The sequence below is a fragment of the Lagopus leucura genome, unplaced genomic scaffold (genome assembly GCF_019238085.1).
Source record: "Lagopus leucura isolate 7727_CA_CO unplaced genomic scaffold, USGS_WTPT01 Super-Scaffold_100002, whole genome shotgun sequence".
Lineage (NCBI taxonomy): Eukaryota > Metazoa > Chordata > Aves > Galliformes > Phasianidae > Lagopus > Lagopus leucura.
In genome coordinates, this window is record NW_024962263.1 from 61,088,151 (window position 1) to 61,105,863 (window position 17,713).

General features: G+C 36.8%; 1 protein-coding gene across 4 annotated transcripts in view; it reads left to right on the forward strand.

Moving 5' to 3' along the window:
- Positions 1-17,713, forward strand: part of CRISPLD1 (cysteine rich secretory protein LCCL domain containing 1) — a 38,587-nt gene that overhangs the window by 4,382 nt on the left and 16,492 nt on the right. For all 4 annotated transcript variants that reach the window (XM_042869863.1, XM_042869862.1, XM_042869861.1 and 1 more), the window contains 2 exons: positions 16,605-16,723; positions 16,863-16,995. In XM_042869863.1, the coding sequence (XP_042725797.1) occupies positions 16,605-16,723; positions 16,863-16,995 (252 nt within the window). The remainder of the gene's footprint in view (positions 1-16,604; positions 16,724-16,862; positions 16,996-17,713) is intronic.

The window sequence follows — 17,713 nt, forward strand, 5'->3', positions numbered from 1 at the left end:
CCTCTTTCGTCCCTCTTTCGTCCCTCTTTCGTCCCTCTTTCGTCCCTTTCTTCCTTTCGCTCCCAGTAGTTTTAATTTTATGCCAGTTTGAGTTTGGAATTCCCTACATGGCTGAATCAGATGAATAGTAGTGCTGATAAAAGAAGATGGTGGGAATGAATAGTTAAGGACTGGGAGAAATGAGGAACTGCAGTTTATGCAGAAGCGTTGATCTGTACCTTGATAGCCATATCAGCCATACCTTTCAGCGACCCCCCCGCCCACAAAACTCTTTTTTTTTTTTTTTTTTTTTTTTTTTTTTTTTTTGAGTTGTGCAAGGGAGAAAAAGTTTTTACACTAACGTACTTTTGTATAATGTATTCAGCAGGTAGATGATACAGCATGAACACCGAAAAGAATAAACCATGGCATTAATGTCTCATGTCATGCAGCGCATTGCAGTTTTGATCTAGCCTCCATGACAGACATGTGTAGTGATAGAAAATAGTATGGTGCTATTGTAGTACAGATTTCTGTAGTTCTTTGGCATGCCTTTGACTTCCCTTGCATTAGAGGATGAGCTTCAGCATGTAAGATCTAGATTTCCTTAAGGAAAAAAAAGGGTTGAATTACTGGTTTTCTGTACAGCTGTAAACTTTACCCTTTTGCCTTGTAAAAGAAAAAGGGTATGAGATTATCACAGTTCAGTGACCCAAAGTTACTAACAGCAGCAAAGGTTAGTGGCTATGTGTAATAAACAGAATATTCTCATGGCTGTCTGGCTGAACTAAACGGATGAAAAGTTCATCTTCCCACATAATTGGCTCTGGTGGTGAGCTGTAGGGGATTCCTAGGGTAAGAGGATAAGAGTAGAGAATGGAAACAGAGAAACTTCTGCAATGAAAACTCCCAGCTTTGAGCAAACAGCAGCTTAGGGACTTTCTAAATCGGCACTTTGTTTTATTTTTCTACCAGTAGTTCCAGAAGGAACTCTTTTCTATGAATCTAAATGCTTGAATCTACATATATCTTTGTGATAAAAAGTTGCAGAGCTCTCCACATAATCGTATGCTACATTAACTGTTACTGTGGTTATGTTTTTCCTCTAAACTGGATCTTTTTTTCTTTATCTCATCTATTTCATTATAGCTTTTATTTTTTTCTTCATTTTTTTTAACAACTTAGTGAGAGACTTTGCAAAAAAGACTTAACTACTTTTTTTTTATTTTTATTTTTATTTTTTATTTTTTAATCTTTATGATGCTTTCAAAGAAGTCTGATAGATTGATAGATTTGGGAGCAGCTTGTATTATCCAGGTATTTATTTTACGACTTAGCCTATCAAATCATCCAAGTAGAAGTCAGTTTCTGGTCTGCAGTTTCTCAGAATCCATTGGAAGCATTTTAAAATATTAGCACCCACATACTGTATTTTGTTAATGAGGCCATTTTGGAAGAGAATTTGTTGCACTACACAGTAATTCATCAATTCATCAATTTCATAATTAAGTTCCTCCAAATTCATGAATGATACTATCTAGACCTTGCAACTTGATAGCGTTAAAGTAGCAATTTTTTTTTTTTTTTTTTTTTTTTTTTCCCTCGTTTCTTTTCATTGCTTAATTCGGGTGTAGGTGCACCTTCTGTTTCTTTCTCTGTATAGAAAGCTTCTGGTGTGGGGACCTGCCTAAGCTCCCGTGTAGGGAACAGCAACCCGACATATTCAGTTGCCTCCTCTGCAGTGGCTGCAGATGATCTTATGATTGCACATTAGATCATTCTTTCCTAGAGCTCTTCCTTCAGCACTGAGACCTTTTGAATTGTCAGTATTGCAGCTTGATAGTAGGAAAAAAAGTCTTGAGGTAATGGTGAACAGCTTGCTATGAAAACATACAGCAACTCCATACTCTATGGATGTTTATCCTTTTGTATACAGTAAACAAGTGCTTCCTAATACAGAAAGGAGTGAAGACCTTTTTTCTTTATGATGTGTGCAAGGATTAACAGCACTGCTAAGAGAGCTGTGAGAGATGACGTTTCTGTGCTAATATTCCAAGGCTCCCGAGCTGAAATTAGATGATGCTTTCAATATTTCCTATCCTGAGCCATTGACCCAGTATGGCCTTCTCATCAGTCACTTGGGGTAACTGTGGAAAAAATGTCTGTAGTAGTACAGGGAACTAAAGCAAACTTCTGATGGCAGTTGTGAGTCTGACCAGAACAGTGCCATAGTGAGGCTTTTCTGCTCTGAGGCTGGTCTGTGCTTTGCTGTCTGTTACTGCCCAGCATCCCTTGGCACAGACCTGCTGTTTAAGACAAAAATGGAAAATGCCATGATTTCTCATACACTTGCCAGTGTATGCAATAGCCTTGGAATATATAAGGCAACACATCTTTTTCTCTCCTTGTTTGGTAAATTGACTTTAGACAGACTTCTGCACTTTCCTGTCATCTTTTTTTATCAACCTTCCTAGGTTGATAGCAAAGTATTTCAACCTGGTGTTTCTTGGCACCTTGCCACACACTGCAATTTGTAATCAAAATAATTAGGAATATCAGTGTTTTCTAGGCTTCTTATTTAATTATTTTTAGTCTTCTTTTGTCCACATCCTGCCATTACCTGATAGGGATGTCATCACAAAGCCCCTGCCTCCTGTCTTGATTTTCAGATTTCTTTACTTTTTGTTTGTTTGTTTGTTTGTTTGTTTCTGCAAACCTTGTGAAGGAAATGAAACTCTTGTAGGAGTACTTTTTTCAAAAGTTCAGATTAGCACATTGATTTGGTATAATTTCATAATTCTTACAGACAAACATGTATGTGCTTCTGATAGCAATACTGCATCCATATTTTGTTCATGGGAAAGCTAGAAATATACCTAGTTTGTTCTGATATATTTTCTCAGAAGGTCTTATCTGTCTGAAAACTACCATAGCATTGTGTTGCAAGTGTTGATACTGTATCTTTTCTTTCAAAAGAGGCTTCTGAATGAGTACTGGCTTCCTCGGGGCCTCGTTCTGGGGGTCTTGAGAACTTGCAGCTTGGTTCAGTAGCTTTGTGAAGATTTCAGAAGAAGAAGAATGACTATACATAATTTAGATTTTTCTTCATTTTCCTAAAGCAAATTCTTGCTGTTTTTAAATATAGATGATTCAACTTTGGATCGATCGAACCCACTAGTACAGAGAGCTCTTGCACGGATAATAGAAAAACATTCTTCATGTCATCACAGTGGCTGATTTCAATCCCTATTCCAATAGAGATTGAAATAATTTCAGCAATTGTATGCTGCTTCATATAATGATCTGTGTATGTCTGGATTTAGCAGGTTTCTGCATGTCTGTCAGCTCTCAGCTGAGATTTTCAGTCTATCACCTATGTAGCTACGGAACTGAAGTATGCTCAGGAGTCAATCTCAGTGCTTCAGTGTGCAGAGAACTGAAACAGCATTAGTAAACTTAGAGACCTTGCAGTAGATGTGATGAACTTTTATGTGCTGAATGGCAGTCTCCTGTTGAAATTCCTAGACATTACTGATGAAACTATTACATGACTCTAGTTTGTCTTGTCCATTTTGCAGAAAGTCTGGGTAGCCTGGTTAAACACAATTCACAAACACAAAACAGAAAACCTTGGTTTGTGGAATCCCTTAAGTGGCCAGAGAGCACTATAGTTGCCAAAAAGAGAGGAGCCTTTTTCAGAGTGAACCTGTCTGTTTTCTCTCTGGTTTTCCACTTACCTGCTCCACTTCAGAGGTTGATGGAATTGCTTCAGCCTGTGCTCAGAGCTTACTGACACTGCATCAAAGAGCTCAGTGACATTGACTTACCCTCTTATTCTCTCTGGCTGTTTTAGCAAAGGATTGTGCAATGTGAAGTGGCCAAGAAAGCGAGTGGATAAGTCCATGTTATGACTTTTATTGATAGAACGCCAACCACAACTAAGCAACTCCAAGTAAAGAAACTGAAAGTGGAAAGTAGCAGAAAGGCTTACTGTTAGCCTTCCCATAATGAAAATAATTAGCAACATAGAACAGATATTGTTCATCCTTTATTTTGCTGACAGAGGACTTCGCATTGCCCTCCTGAACAGAAAAGAAATATTGATCAGTAGTAATGGGATCAGACTTAAGTAGGCTAAAAACAGTAGGAATCAACGAGATTTGTGAAAGCAACTCCATGTAGTCTTTCATCTTTATGACATCCTCTTTAACATTTTTTATTTGAGGAAAATAAAAAATATATTTATTTCTTAAATAATGACATTGAAATACTAGATATGTCTTCAGTATGTTTTCTATAAAAGTACTCTTCAACCTTAGATTTGGCATAAAGTGGGGTGATTATAATAGTCAAAAGGCATAATTCATTAAGACTATCTTATGTCTGGACAACTTTTACTTTATTATGAGGGAAGATTGCATTAAATTCAGAACTTTGTCTGTTTCAAGACAGTTTTAAGAAAGAGTGATTCTTATTACATAATGCAGTATATACATTCTCAATGCCTTGTTGGCTGCCTCAGCGGTCAAGTACTCTTTAAGGCATATTTTCCAATTCCCTTCATTTAAATTTTATTTAAACATTTCTGTCAGTAGGGCCATGTTACGTATGATCACTGTGATCTCTTACAGTAAGTTCAATTCACTTCTGCTGTACTAATATCAAATTGCAGTGGTCACCTTTTAAAAGTGAACATTCATTGTGACATGTATGTGAGACACTGTGGCTAATTCCTGTTCAAAGTCCAGGAAATTCTGTAGCATCTGTAAAACTGCTGCATGAAAGCAATCAGTTACAGCTAGTTTATAGTAGTAATGAGTACTAGGATTTGAGGTAAGGAGCTGTGCTGTGGTCAGTTTATAATTAGCTATGCATATTTATGAATACTGTTTGTAATGAATGTGTAATTCATTCTTTGGCAATGCACAAAATGCAGAAATCAAGATCAGTTTGCACATCTGTGATCAATGTTGTTTCTTTTCCATTCATGTCAGAATTTAGAAGCAAATAGATGATTTTTTAGTCATCTTGTAATAGAAAGCCTTTATGCACTGCTTTTAAAAAGTAGCAAAGTAAATGTACTGTTTCAGAACACCTTGGAAACCTGACTATTCCAGCAAGGGTGTTTTTAACACTCTTAGAGTACACACAGAATTAAATGTGATTAGTCATGTCTACTCATTCCTATTCCTGGTTTTTACTTTTTGAACACATAAGCTCAAACACATGAAACTGTAATAGAGAGATACTTCTAAATATTGGAGCAATTTATTCAGTGTTTGGGAACAATATTTTTGGCCTCATCTTGCTTTCCTTTTTCCAGGCAAAAGCCACAGTTTTCCTGCTCTTTACTCTCTTCCAAAAGGTAGCTGCAACCTCAAGGTCTATTCAAGGATCTCTGCCCAGCCTAATGCTCTATAACTTCAGTCTACCATGTGGTAGCATGTAAGGTTCTTACCTTTTACTTTTAGACAAGCTCTCTTCTTCCAAAAGAAAATGGGTGCCTAACTTTCCTGCTACTGGAAAGTTTAATGATTTTACCTGTGCTTTCTCTGTGTTTAAGGAGTATATCAGTACTTATTAGAATGGGTATTTTTGTATTTTCAGGGACAGTTGTCTAGTGTTTCAGTACTCCTGGGGTTCTGTGTTCACTCTGCTATATACTATGTAAGTCACCTCAGGCTAGCATGGAATTTGATATTTTTGGATTCAAATGTCTGAAGGTAGCTGTCTCAGTTGCATGCTAGTAAGTGACTTTTCAGAGGTGTTAATTATCATTAGTTTTTATGGACTTCCCTTACAAGGCTAAGTATGGATAAAATTGCCTTACCCTCACCTTAAGTGAAAACAAGGAAAACTGCCAGTATCTCTCAAGAAGAGATTGTATCAAACCAATCTTTTTTACTTTTGTGACCTGATAGTTAACTAGCGTAGTATACTTGTAGAAGTAGTGGGTGTCTCATTTTTTGACTCTGGAAGGGTTTTGACACTCTTGACCCAACACAAGTTAAAGGTGACAGAAGCTTGGTGTTAAATACACAAAGGGTTGAAAATGTTGATGATGTCCGAGCAAGTCCCATTTCAGTTAAGCATGTAGATAATGACTTAGATGAGCAAGGAATGCACTTAAGAACTGGAGAATACAGTAACGTAGGTTGGGATTGTTTTAGAATTATTTAAAAATTATCAGAACTTGTCAAGTGGAGGAAATGTCCTGGAATGAATGTGATGAAATAAAGTAAATGTAACTGCAAGATGTAGAGTAAGTAGAGTATCAAGCAGGTGGAACGCAAGGAGTAAATAATAGCTAGGATTAACACTATCCTGTCCATAAGTTACACTAAGAAAATAATGAGCCAACAATATGTGAAAGAAAATGACTTATTTGTGTGAAACTGGTGAGACCTTGTTTGAAATGCGATGTCCAGCATTGGCCGTATTTTAGGAATTGTCTAGCCACTTCATAGTCAGTGAGAGAGATTAATGGGATTGATTATAAATGCAGAATGTGTGATTTATGAGGACTGAAGGAGAGAAACAGCTGAGTTTTTTTAATCTGGGAAATAAATAAAGGTTAGTACAGGAAAGAGTGATTTCTTGTTTTTTGTTTGTTTGATTGTTTGTTTTTACATGCAAATAAAAACAACAACAACAAAAATCAGCTATCATTGCAGGGCAGGAGGTTTAGGTTGCCTATCAAGAAAATATTCTTTACTCTTACAGTCATAAAATTTGGAAGAAGAAGGCAATAAATATTATTCGGAAATTACCGTTATTAGTTTCAATTGTTAAAAAGTGGACAACACACAAATATTTGATTCGTCTCAGTAAAAGAGGCTAAAATGTTGTTGAGATCCATCTCTTGAAGTTGTTTTCAGCTGTGCCTTTCTGCCATTCTATGCTGATACCACATAGCTGATTTCTGGTTCTTAAGTGTATTTCTGGCTTAGTTGCTCATGACATTTCTTAATCAATGTTTCATCTTCCTTTTTTTTTTTTTCTTTTTTTCTTTTTTTTTCCTTTTTATTATCATTAGTCTTAAAGAATACTGTAAATAAATACCCATACTGTATGGTGGTATTTACTTTACTACTCTCTCCCTATATTTAGAACGTATACAGCAATGAAGTATTTATACTGTGCCATGGTAAATGTTTACTTTCAGTGGTGCCCACTGTACTTACTTTTCCATCTGTACTGAGCTTAAATTTTAGCTCTTTTTTTTTTTTTCTTTCCATACAGTTGCTTTCCATACAATTTTTTCTTTATTCCTTCACACATGAAAGTCTCTCCAATTAAAATGTTATTACTGTGCTCTTGAACTATTGGGCTTCTCAGTTTTGATGCAACACCTGTTGCTGTAATTGATGGACTCATGCTGATTTGCTTTGGGTAGAGAATTTCCTCTTGATTTAGCACTCATATAATATAAATAGTGAGATTCATCTCACCAAGCTTTTGTTGTTTGGTGTAGATGTCTGCATTTGAGCCAGTCTTTTATAATTAGTGGAGAGAAATGAGAATTTCCAGCATGCAGTTCCTCTCAGTTAAAGATAGGTAGCCAAAATTATCTCCTTCTGTAGGTGCTTATTTGTCTATGTAACTACAAAGGTAATTCAGATAATTAGCTCAAATGCTTGTATCTACTTTGAGCCTGTTTAATTTCCAGGAAGGTTAATCCTACCCCATGTGATTGGTTTGGCTGTTGCCAAGTTGTACTGTAAGCTGCAGTATCCTCTCTGAAACAGCTTTTCAATAAGCAGAGCATTGGTTTCAATATACACGCTACTTGAACCCCATATTGACAGAGGTTAAATACCACAATTTGTAGTCCAGTCTGTGAAGTTAATCTGGTGTTAGTTTTGGTTTATTTTAATATGATATGTTGTAAACTGGGAATATTTAAAAGATTTGCGTTGCATGTGACATCCCTGCTGCTAAGCCTATAAAACTTTCTTGAGGGGAAAAATTGGCAACTGGAATTAGTAACTGCTCTCACTATGCAGTTTAATCAGCCAGCCTGGTGCTAGCCTCAGCTAGTCTAGGATAAGATTTGCAAAACTCTAGGATTGTTATTGGCACACAGTTTTAACAAAGTATTGAGAAAGGCGGTGCTTTTGTCAGCAAGTGTTGTGTTACAACAGCAGGTTTTGTAGAGCAAAAGAATTGGTGCCGAGGGTCTGACATTCATACTCTCTACATTTCAGGGTTTTCTATTTTGTTCTGGGTCTTATCTGTTGGTGTGGACTGAAAACTCATTAACAACTGTAAACTTTAGATGTGCTCTTAGAACACAACTCCTAGCATTTTGTCTGGAAGGAATCTGGTTTGTACCCCAAGAGTGCTCTGTGATGTACACTAAATGGGAATGATCAGGAGTTTCATTTAGAAACCACATTCCTGATCTAAATTAAAATCCTGCCATTGAAAAATCCTAATCTGATCTGACTTCCATCAAGGTATATGTGATGGTGTTACAGTCTTAAGAAATTGGCATTGTTTCCTTCATGGATGGGAATGTTTTAGTACATAAGTGTGAATAATGCAGAAATGTTGTAAATAATCATGGTGCTTGGATGATATGCAAATTATTTTCCAAATCTAAAAGAAGAAGACAATAAAATAAACCCAACTGAGACTATAAGATGGAAGTATGTAGAGCTGAATGTTTTCTCCTCTTACTGCTTGCAGATTCTGGAAGTTCAGCCAATGCCCATGATGTGCACACCAACTCATACATAAGTTTGGGGATAGCAGTTTTACTCTGAGCATACTTATTTGGATAGCAGAAGTCAGTGGTAAACTACTTAGAATAGATAATGGAATCAAGTCTAGATCATCATTAAACTTTCAGCTAAGGGTTTTATATATGGAGGAACATGCTTCACAGTAATGATGCCTGAAAAGTTCATAGACTTTCTGTCACATATGAGGATACAAGTGTAAAAAGGAACTGCTTATGCTGGTAAGTTTCTACAGAAAAATTGCTGTCTTGAATGGCCAAGAAACTGATTTCCAGCATTTGAGATCTCCTGTTTTGAATGTGCATATTTCATTAGAAGAAAATTTTGCTTGTCATAAGGAAGCAGATTGCTTGTGAACTTAGTTGTGTCTGTATGTCCTGGGGAGTTTTAGGAAAAGTAAATTTGGCAAGGTTAAAAGCTAAGAGATAGTATCTTGATTAAGTATGAAAAAAAAAAAAAAAAACGCTGGAGTCTGCCTTGCAGGATGTTGATCTTGAGTAGAAGCAAACTCTGTATTACCTATGCATGGTTTGTTGTTTTTCTTTTTGTATTTCTGGATTTTACAATTTTTATATCAACAACTGAAGCACTGTGAGCATCTCTAAAATTATTATCAGCTACCACTAATACCTATGCCAAATATTTCTGTTTATTCAATGAAACACAAATAGCACAATTTGTTTCTCTAGAGAATTTTGTACATCTGGATTCATGAATCTGTCCATCACTTGGAACCAGACTAGCAGGAAGTAATTTCCTGTCCAGAATAGAAGGCAGAATGAGGGAAGAACATCATCCTTTGTCTTCATGAGAACCTACCTGTCTGACGTTGGTTGTAGCTGCAGTTCTCAGGAATATGTGTGTATTGAGTGTTCTAGCCATCTGCTATCAGACACAGCTTGGAATGTAAGAGATTAATATCTTTCTAGTTGAGGTTAGATTCATGAACTGGTAAAATTGGTACATGTCTTGTAAAAGCCATGGACGACGTACATGACTCAGTAAAGTTGAAGAAGTTAAAATCTGCAGGACTGTGGTAAGTTAATACCAAAAGTTTTCTGTGAAAGCCAGAATTAAGAAGTACTCAATGCCTATGTATAATACATGAAAGAGGTAAGAAAATAAGATCTATATAGGTCACTCTGAAAGTAGTGCTTCCTGTTTTTATCTATTGTAGTTTCCATGGAAATAAAGAATGCAATAAAACTATTTGATAGAGCAAATTCTCTGCTACAAAATACTATTTTTCAACATAGTCACCACCATTAGCTAGGCATTTTCACTAGCGATGAATAAAAGCCTATATGATGCTCACAAAAAAATCTGCATCAGCTTAAGTGACCCTTTGTTGCTGTCACCTCTGCTGAAATGCACCACCCACCACCTCACTGTGCTCACATCCACTATTTGTTTTCCATAAATGTTCAGCAAGTGTAATGAATGTCAGTGGGTGCAATTTTTTTTCTGCATGAAGGAATCTAATGATGTCCCTTTTGCTTCATGTGTAATTCCATGTCAGACACCATTTTGTCTGACTGCTCCTTTGCTGCCATCTGCCAGATGATAACAAAATGTAATGGAATATTGGTGGGAAGATTCAGTTCTACTGTCATACCACCATTGCCCACCTCTAACTTCATGCGCCAACATAATTAAATAGGAAACATTACTTTCAGATCAGCCCTTGTAGGTATTCATATTCTACTTGGTGTACCTCCATATGTTGAGATACTTGAACTAGCTTTGAAATATCTGCGTTAACAACATGAGTAATTATTGTATATTTAAACTCAAATGTAGCCTCGATGAAGAAGAAGCAGTGTTGAATTGTACTGTAGGTGGATATTTCTTCACGATCTCCTTATAAAAAAAAGAACAAAAACAAAAAACAATAAACCACGCTAGCTATATACGCATTATATCCATGCCAGGTAGTTTTTATGTCTGGCTTAGAAATAAGGGATTTAAGTGTTAAAGGTTGAGAAACAAATGAATGAGTCCTTTCTTCTCTGGCACACACAGAGAATTTCCTGAACAGCTGACTGTTCTGAAGTGACTTCATCGTGTAGCATACACATCAGGGAGAAAATAAGACATGGAATTGTTTGTTGCAAAACTAAAATATGAATGCAAGCTTTTTGATACATGATTCATCTCATTGTCTCACAGTATTTTGAAGGTGGAGTTATTTGTTAATTGATCATCTTACCATGTGTTTGAGCATGCTATATAACTGAGAAATCAATCTTTACATAGTCCCAACTATTTGCTATCAGATTTCTGATGATTTTCTCATAAAAAATTCTTATCACTTTTTCATCAGGATTTTCATGATTAAACTTAAAATTAATGTGTTTTAAATGTGTTGAAATTCTGTACTGTATTTTTTATAAACATTTCTTTTTATACTTCTGTTTAAATTCTGATTTATGACACAGTTCCCATTAGATATTACCTCAGACATTTTAAAAAGGTACTATAATTTGAATTGCTCAAGTTTTACATTTTTTTTCTTTTTTCCAGTATTACAAAACTGCACCAAAGCTGTTTTTAAAGAACAGTTGATGACAGAACAAATGATGTTGAAATGTGCATATGTGTATAGATAATGTGAAAAGAAATAGGTTGATTTGCACATGAGCCATAGCCTAGAACTTCTTGCCCTTAATTGTGCAAATTCCAATCTGAGGCAATCTCATGCACACATTCTTGGGAAGGATAGAGTTGCCTCCTTAGCTCACATACCATCCTTTTCTGTAGTCAGGAATAACTGCAACAGGCAAAAATATTCAAGGAGCCCAAACTCCCCATTGTTAGAATAGTCTTCTGCATTATGCTTCCTGCAAAGACCTTCAGCCCATCTTCTGTTTCAAAGACTATGTCTTTGATGCAGCTAAGGTTGTGGCCTGGAAACTGGAAGGCATGCCTATCTCTGGCTTGGCAAGAAGAGAGGAGTAACATTATTTTATAATATGACTACAGACAAGAAGCAGTTAATGAAAAAAAGAACAAAATTGTTGAAGAAACATTTGAAGACAGTATCCAATCTCAATCGTACTTTGGAGTTTGGGTGTACATTGGTCAGGAAAATTTGTGATGAATTTAAGTTCTTTATCAAAGACTACTGCAGTGCTCTGGATGTGTGTCATGTATAGCTATCATCAGTTAAAAAAAAATAAAATAACTTATTCATGAACTTGAGGAATTGCTTCAAGCAACTACTACTGACTACCTTGCTGTGAACATGCAAAAATCATTAAGTTAAAATAGCTGCATATAATATTTCAAAATTTGCATGGAGAAAAACAGCAATAATGAAACAATGCAATTCCCTTATCTGCCACTTTTTTCTGAGAGTTGAAAATCATGGAATGGTTTGGTTTGGAAGGGATCTTTAAGATCATGTAGTTCTAACTCCCCCTGCTATAGGCAGGGACACCTCTTATTAGACCAGGTTGATTAAAGCCACATCTAGCCTGGCCTTGAATGCCTTTAGGGAAAGGGCATCCACAAGTTCTCTGGGCAATCTGCTTCAGTGTCTCACTACCCTCATAGTAAAGAATTTCTTCCTAAATTCTAATCTAAATGTACCCTCTTCCAGTTTAAAGTCATTTCCCCTTGTTCTGTTGTTACATGACCTCATAAAAGGTTCCTTCTCAGCTTTAGTGTAGGCTCCTTCAGGTAGTAGAAGTCTGCTATAAAGTCTACCAGACCCTTCTCTTCTCTAGGCTGAAGAGCCTCAATTCTCTCAGCCCGCCCCATAGGGGGAGGTGCTCCAGCCTTCTGATCATCTTCATGGATGATAGTCTTCCCTCTGGATCCACTCCAATAGTTTGATGTCCTTCTTGTGCTGGGGGCCACCTAAATGAATGCAAGGTGGGCTCTCAGGAGAGTAGAGTAGAGGGGCAAAGTCACCCCTCTCAACCTTCTGGCCACGCTTCTCTTGATGCAACCCAGGATATGCTTGGCCTTCTGGCTTGAAAGTGCACATTGCTGGTTCATGTTGAGTCTTTCATCAGCTGGCACCACAAAATTCTTCTCAGTCTTCTCTCAGGCCATGCTTCATCCAACCTGTATTTGTTTTTGGAATTGCCCCAACTCAGATACAGGACTTTGCATTTGGCCTTGTAGAACTTCATGAGGTTGGCATGGGCCCACCTCTCAAGCCTATCCAGGTCCCTCTGGATGGCATCCCTCCCTCTAGCATGTCAACTGCACCACTCAGCTTGATGTCATCTGGAAACTTGCTGAAGGTGCACTTGATCCCACTGTCCATGTCACCTACAAAGATGTTAAATAACACTAGTCCCAGCATCAACTCCTGACGAGTGTAGCTCATCACTGGTCTCCACTTGAACACTGAGCTGTTGACCACGACTCTCTTAGTGCAACTATCCAGCCACTTTCTTATCCAACAAGTGGTCCATCCATCAAATCCATTTTTACTTAATTTGTAATCCTTGCCCTTGACAAGAATCTCGTCCAGGACAGTGTCAAATACTTTGCACAAGTCCAGATAGATGACGTTACTTGCTCTTCTTTTATCCACTGATGATCTAACCTCATTATAAAAAGCCAGAAAGTTTGTCAGGCACAATTTGCCCTCAGTGAAGCTATGTTGTTTACCACCAATCACCTCATTTTTATTTTCACATGCCTAGGAAGAGACTTCAGGAGGATCTGCTCCATGATTTTGCCAGGCACAGAGGTGAGACTGACCGACCTGTTGTTCCCTGGTTCTTCTTTTTTTTCGCCTTCTTGAAAATGAATGTTTTCCCTTTTCCAATCTGTGGGAACTTCACCAGACTGCCATGACCTTTCAAATATGATGCATAGAGGCTTGGCAATTTCATGTGGCAATTCCCTCAGAACCCATGATTGAGTCTCATTGGGTCCCATGGAATTGTGCACCTTCATGTTCTTTAGATGGTCTTGAACCTGATCTTCACATACAGAGGGCAGATCTTCCTTCTTGCAGTTCTTTCCTTTGCTTTCTGCAACTTGGGTAGTGTGGCTAGAGCCCTTGCTGGTGAGGACTGATGCAAAGAAGTGCACCTCAGCTTTCTCCATATCCCTCGTGACCAGGTCTCTCATTTCCTTTAGGAGAAGGCTTACACCACATCTTCCTTAGCCCTCCTTTAATCACTGATATACTTACAGAATTTTTTCTTGTTCCCTTTTATGTCTCTGGCTAGATTTAATTCTATGCTGGTTTTAGCTTTCCTAATCTGAACCTTGGCTGCTTGGACATCTTCTTTGTAGTCCTCCCAGGTAACCCGTTCCTGCTTCCACTTTCTAAGGACTTCCTTTTTGGGCCTCTCTCCCCTTCAGGGCTTTATCCCATGTCACTCTGCCCAAGCAATTCTCTGAAGATTTCCAAGTCTGCTCTCTTGAAGCAAGCTTGCTGCATGCCCTCTTGGATACTAAGGATCTTGAACTCCATCATTTTGTGGTCACTGCAGCCAAGACTGCCCTTGAGTGTCACATTACTCACCAGCCCATCTTTGTTGATGAGGACAAAGTCCAGCATAGTATGTTTTCTCATAGGTTCTTTTCCACTTGGAAGAGAAAGTTATTATCAACGTGTTCCAGGGACCAATTTGATTGCTGTTGCTCTGCTGTGTTGTCCTTCGAACAGATACTGGGGTGGTTAAAGTTCCCCAATGAGAACCATGTTTTATGAACATAAAGCTTCTCCACACAGTTTGAGCAGTGTGCAGCAGAACCCTAATATCATATCTCCTTCCCCTGCCTTCCCTTTAAGTGTAACCCATAAGATCTGTCAGCTCCTTATGAACTTGTTTGAAGGATGCTTTACAAGAGAATATATTTTGGTGTTCTTAGGTTCATAAGAGTTCTAAGAAAACTTACCTGGCTTTGCAGATAGGAAGTTCCAAGAGTGTGAAAACGCACACACTTGGTCTAACTGAAGTCTTATTTAATTATATATTTCAAGATCCATTTGATAAAACCATTCTTAGCAGCAATTTCTTGGGGTATGCGTTACATCTGGACTTATTCATATTCAGAAATCTAAGTGGTAAAAGATTTTGAGCCAACTTCACTTTGTACACTATATGCAAGGACAAATTGTACGGCATTTATTTTAAAATGCTGCAGTGTTGCAATTCTGTAGCAGAATGACAAAGCAATTGTACTATTGCTTATAAGAAAATATTGTATATATGGAAGAAATGTGTTAGTCTTTGGATTTTTTGCTTGTTCGGTTGTTTTTTGGGTTTTTTTTTTTAGACAATGTAGGAAACAGGACTGTTTATGATAGTGGGACTAGGAGAGGGAAAAGATTTATACAAACTCATAAAACTTTCTGATTTGAGATTAGAACTATGGTTTATGACATTTTAACACCGGCCCAGTCAGACAAATAGAAAATTACTACTGCATCCTAGAGTTGAGGAGTTTTGTGTCTGTATGTAGGGTAAGAGCATTATTATATCATTATTGTACATTGTTATGTTTAAGAATTCTGTCAAAATAAATGCTGCATTTTGAGAGTCAAAATGTATCTTGTAAATTTTTTACTAATAATAGCAGACAGAATGGAAATGCAGTAGCACTGGAGTCTTCTGAAGAGAACAAAGAATTGATAAACTTGGATTAAATTGAATGATAGTAGTCTTTCCATAATCATCTTCTTGCATAACCAAAAGCATATCTTTTGTTAATGACTAATCTAATAAGGTGAAAACTGCATATCAAAATTAATAGAAAAATAAATTATAGCACATGGATTTTTTCTGTTATATTTCTGTATTCTTTGGCTATATTGAGTTCTTTACCTTCAGTCTCTGCCAAAAATTTGTAGACATGACCTACAGTGTCTTCATGGGAATTTGGGTTTGGAAATACTGAATTATTGTTACTTAGATAACACGGTCTAATGAAAAGAAATTAAGTTTGAACATACGATGAAATAATTATGTTTTTATAAGCAATTTTCTTCATTCCTGGGAAATATTTCATTTTTTTAGCCTGGGTATTATTATCAATGAGTCAGATATCTAGAAACTTCTTCTGCAAGTGTCAGTAAATTTAAAAGGCCAATCAGCAGTATGGGTAGTTTGCTTAACAAGGACCACTTTGAGTAAACCCTAGATGAATATGTTAAACATACACAGTATGATTTAATTTTTTTTAAAGATGAGTAAGTTTTAGTGTGCTTTTGAAAGACAGAAACTTACATTTGCCTTTTGGCTACAAACCTGTTCTTCTGTATCTTTTAAAGAAAAGGAAAAAAAAGTGATGCTTTTTATTTAACTTGTCCTAAGCATGCTTCTTACTAACATGAATGCTTGCTTTTCTTACCAACCTAGCCATAAATCAATGTCTGACAATGTTGTTCTGGTTTCCATATTTTCTGTTTGCATTGTGTATTATTTCAATGAAAGCTGATTATAGAAGAGAGAGAGAAAATCACTTTCATTTTGAATAAACTACTGGTTTAGAGGAAATAAAGTCTTATGTTGAAAGCATGTTAGATAATACTCTTTAGGCTAAGAAAAGTGCCTGTTACTAAAAAGAAATCTCACAAGACAGAAAATGCACTTAATTTAGCTTGGAAAGTTGAACTAAGCCTTTCAGTTTCATATTTGTCTTTTATTCACTGCAGAGTGCCTGCACAGGCTTTTTAGAAGGGAAATCTGGGAAGGGATTAAAACTTTTTTCCTCTTTGTGGAAACTTTTCTATTTCTTATATAATAGGCACACAATTGTACTGTCACTTTTTTTCTCAGTAGCAGAAGCTTTAAAAATGAACAATCTTCCTAGCTTTCTTTTGGCTTGCCTTTCTGTTTTAAGGTATATGAGGTACCCATCAAGTATTTCTGAGCAGGTGTCAATTTATTTTATTTCGAATTTCAGACATGGGATACAGAACTGGAGAGATCTGCAGAATCATGGGCTGAAACGTGTCTATGGGAGCACGGGCCTGCAAGCCTCCTTCCGTCCATTGGACAGAATTTGGGTGCACACTGGGGAAGGTATTTAAGACATTCTTAAATACTCTATTTTTTTTTTTTAAATCTAAAAGTTGCTTATTACTTTAAGGATATGATAGACTATCAATGACAGAAGTTACAGCTGTTTAGTGATCTAATAGAATGCTGCTGACTTTCATAGGTACAGACCTCCAACATTTCATGTCCAAGCATGGTATGATGAAGTGAGAGATTTCACATATCCACATCCTCATGAATGCAACCCATATTGTCCTTACAAATGCTCTGGCCCTGTTTGTACACATTATACACAGGTAGGTCGGTTTGTGTTTTGTCAGCTACGGAAGGAAATGAGCAATCCTAACCTCCAGTTAGGTCACTGCATGATAAGTAGAACATATTAGTCTTACTATGTGTATGGTGGTACAAAAGCAGGAAAGGAGCTTTTTACTAGACTCTTTAGTTACAAGCATTGGGTAGTGGTATTGTTGAGTAGGGCTGTCATGCAAATCTTTAGATTTCTTCTTCATAAATATCACCTCATTAACAGGGTTAAGGAAAAAGCTCACAATACCCGGTACTAAGTGTGGCTGCTCAGTGCACTTTGCATAATCTTGTTTCTGTGCCAGCTGGCGTGCTGGTACTCCTTTCTGGAATATCCATGCTTAAATGAAAAAAGCTTTCTTAGATGAATTCCTCAGGTCAAATAACAGTTAAGTACAGTTTATAACACATTTCTTTAACTTCAGCAAGATTTTGAAATTGCGTAAGAACTAATTTACTTTCTGCTCATGAAGTCTAGGTATGTAACTTCAAAATTTATTTATTTATTTTTTCTGAGAGGAGCCAGTCACGTTTCCAGTAAATGGGAAATACATGATCTTTAGATTATATTAAAATCTACTTTTTTTTTTTTTGATATGTTATTAGAAAACTGCAAAATGCTCAATTTCAAAAAGTTTATTTTCTCTTTGCTTACTATCACCATTTATGATTGTATCTATTTTTTGAAGAGAATTATTCCCGTATTTT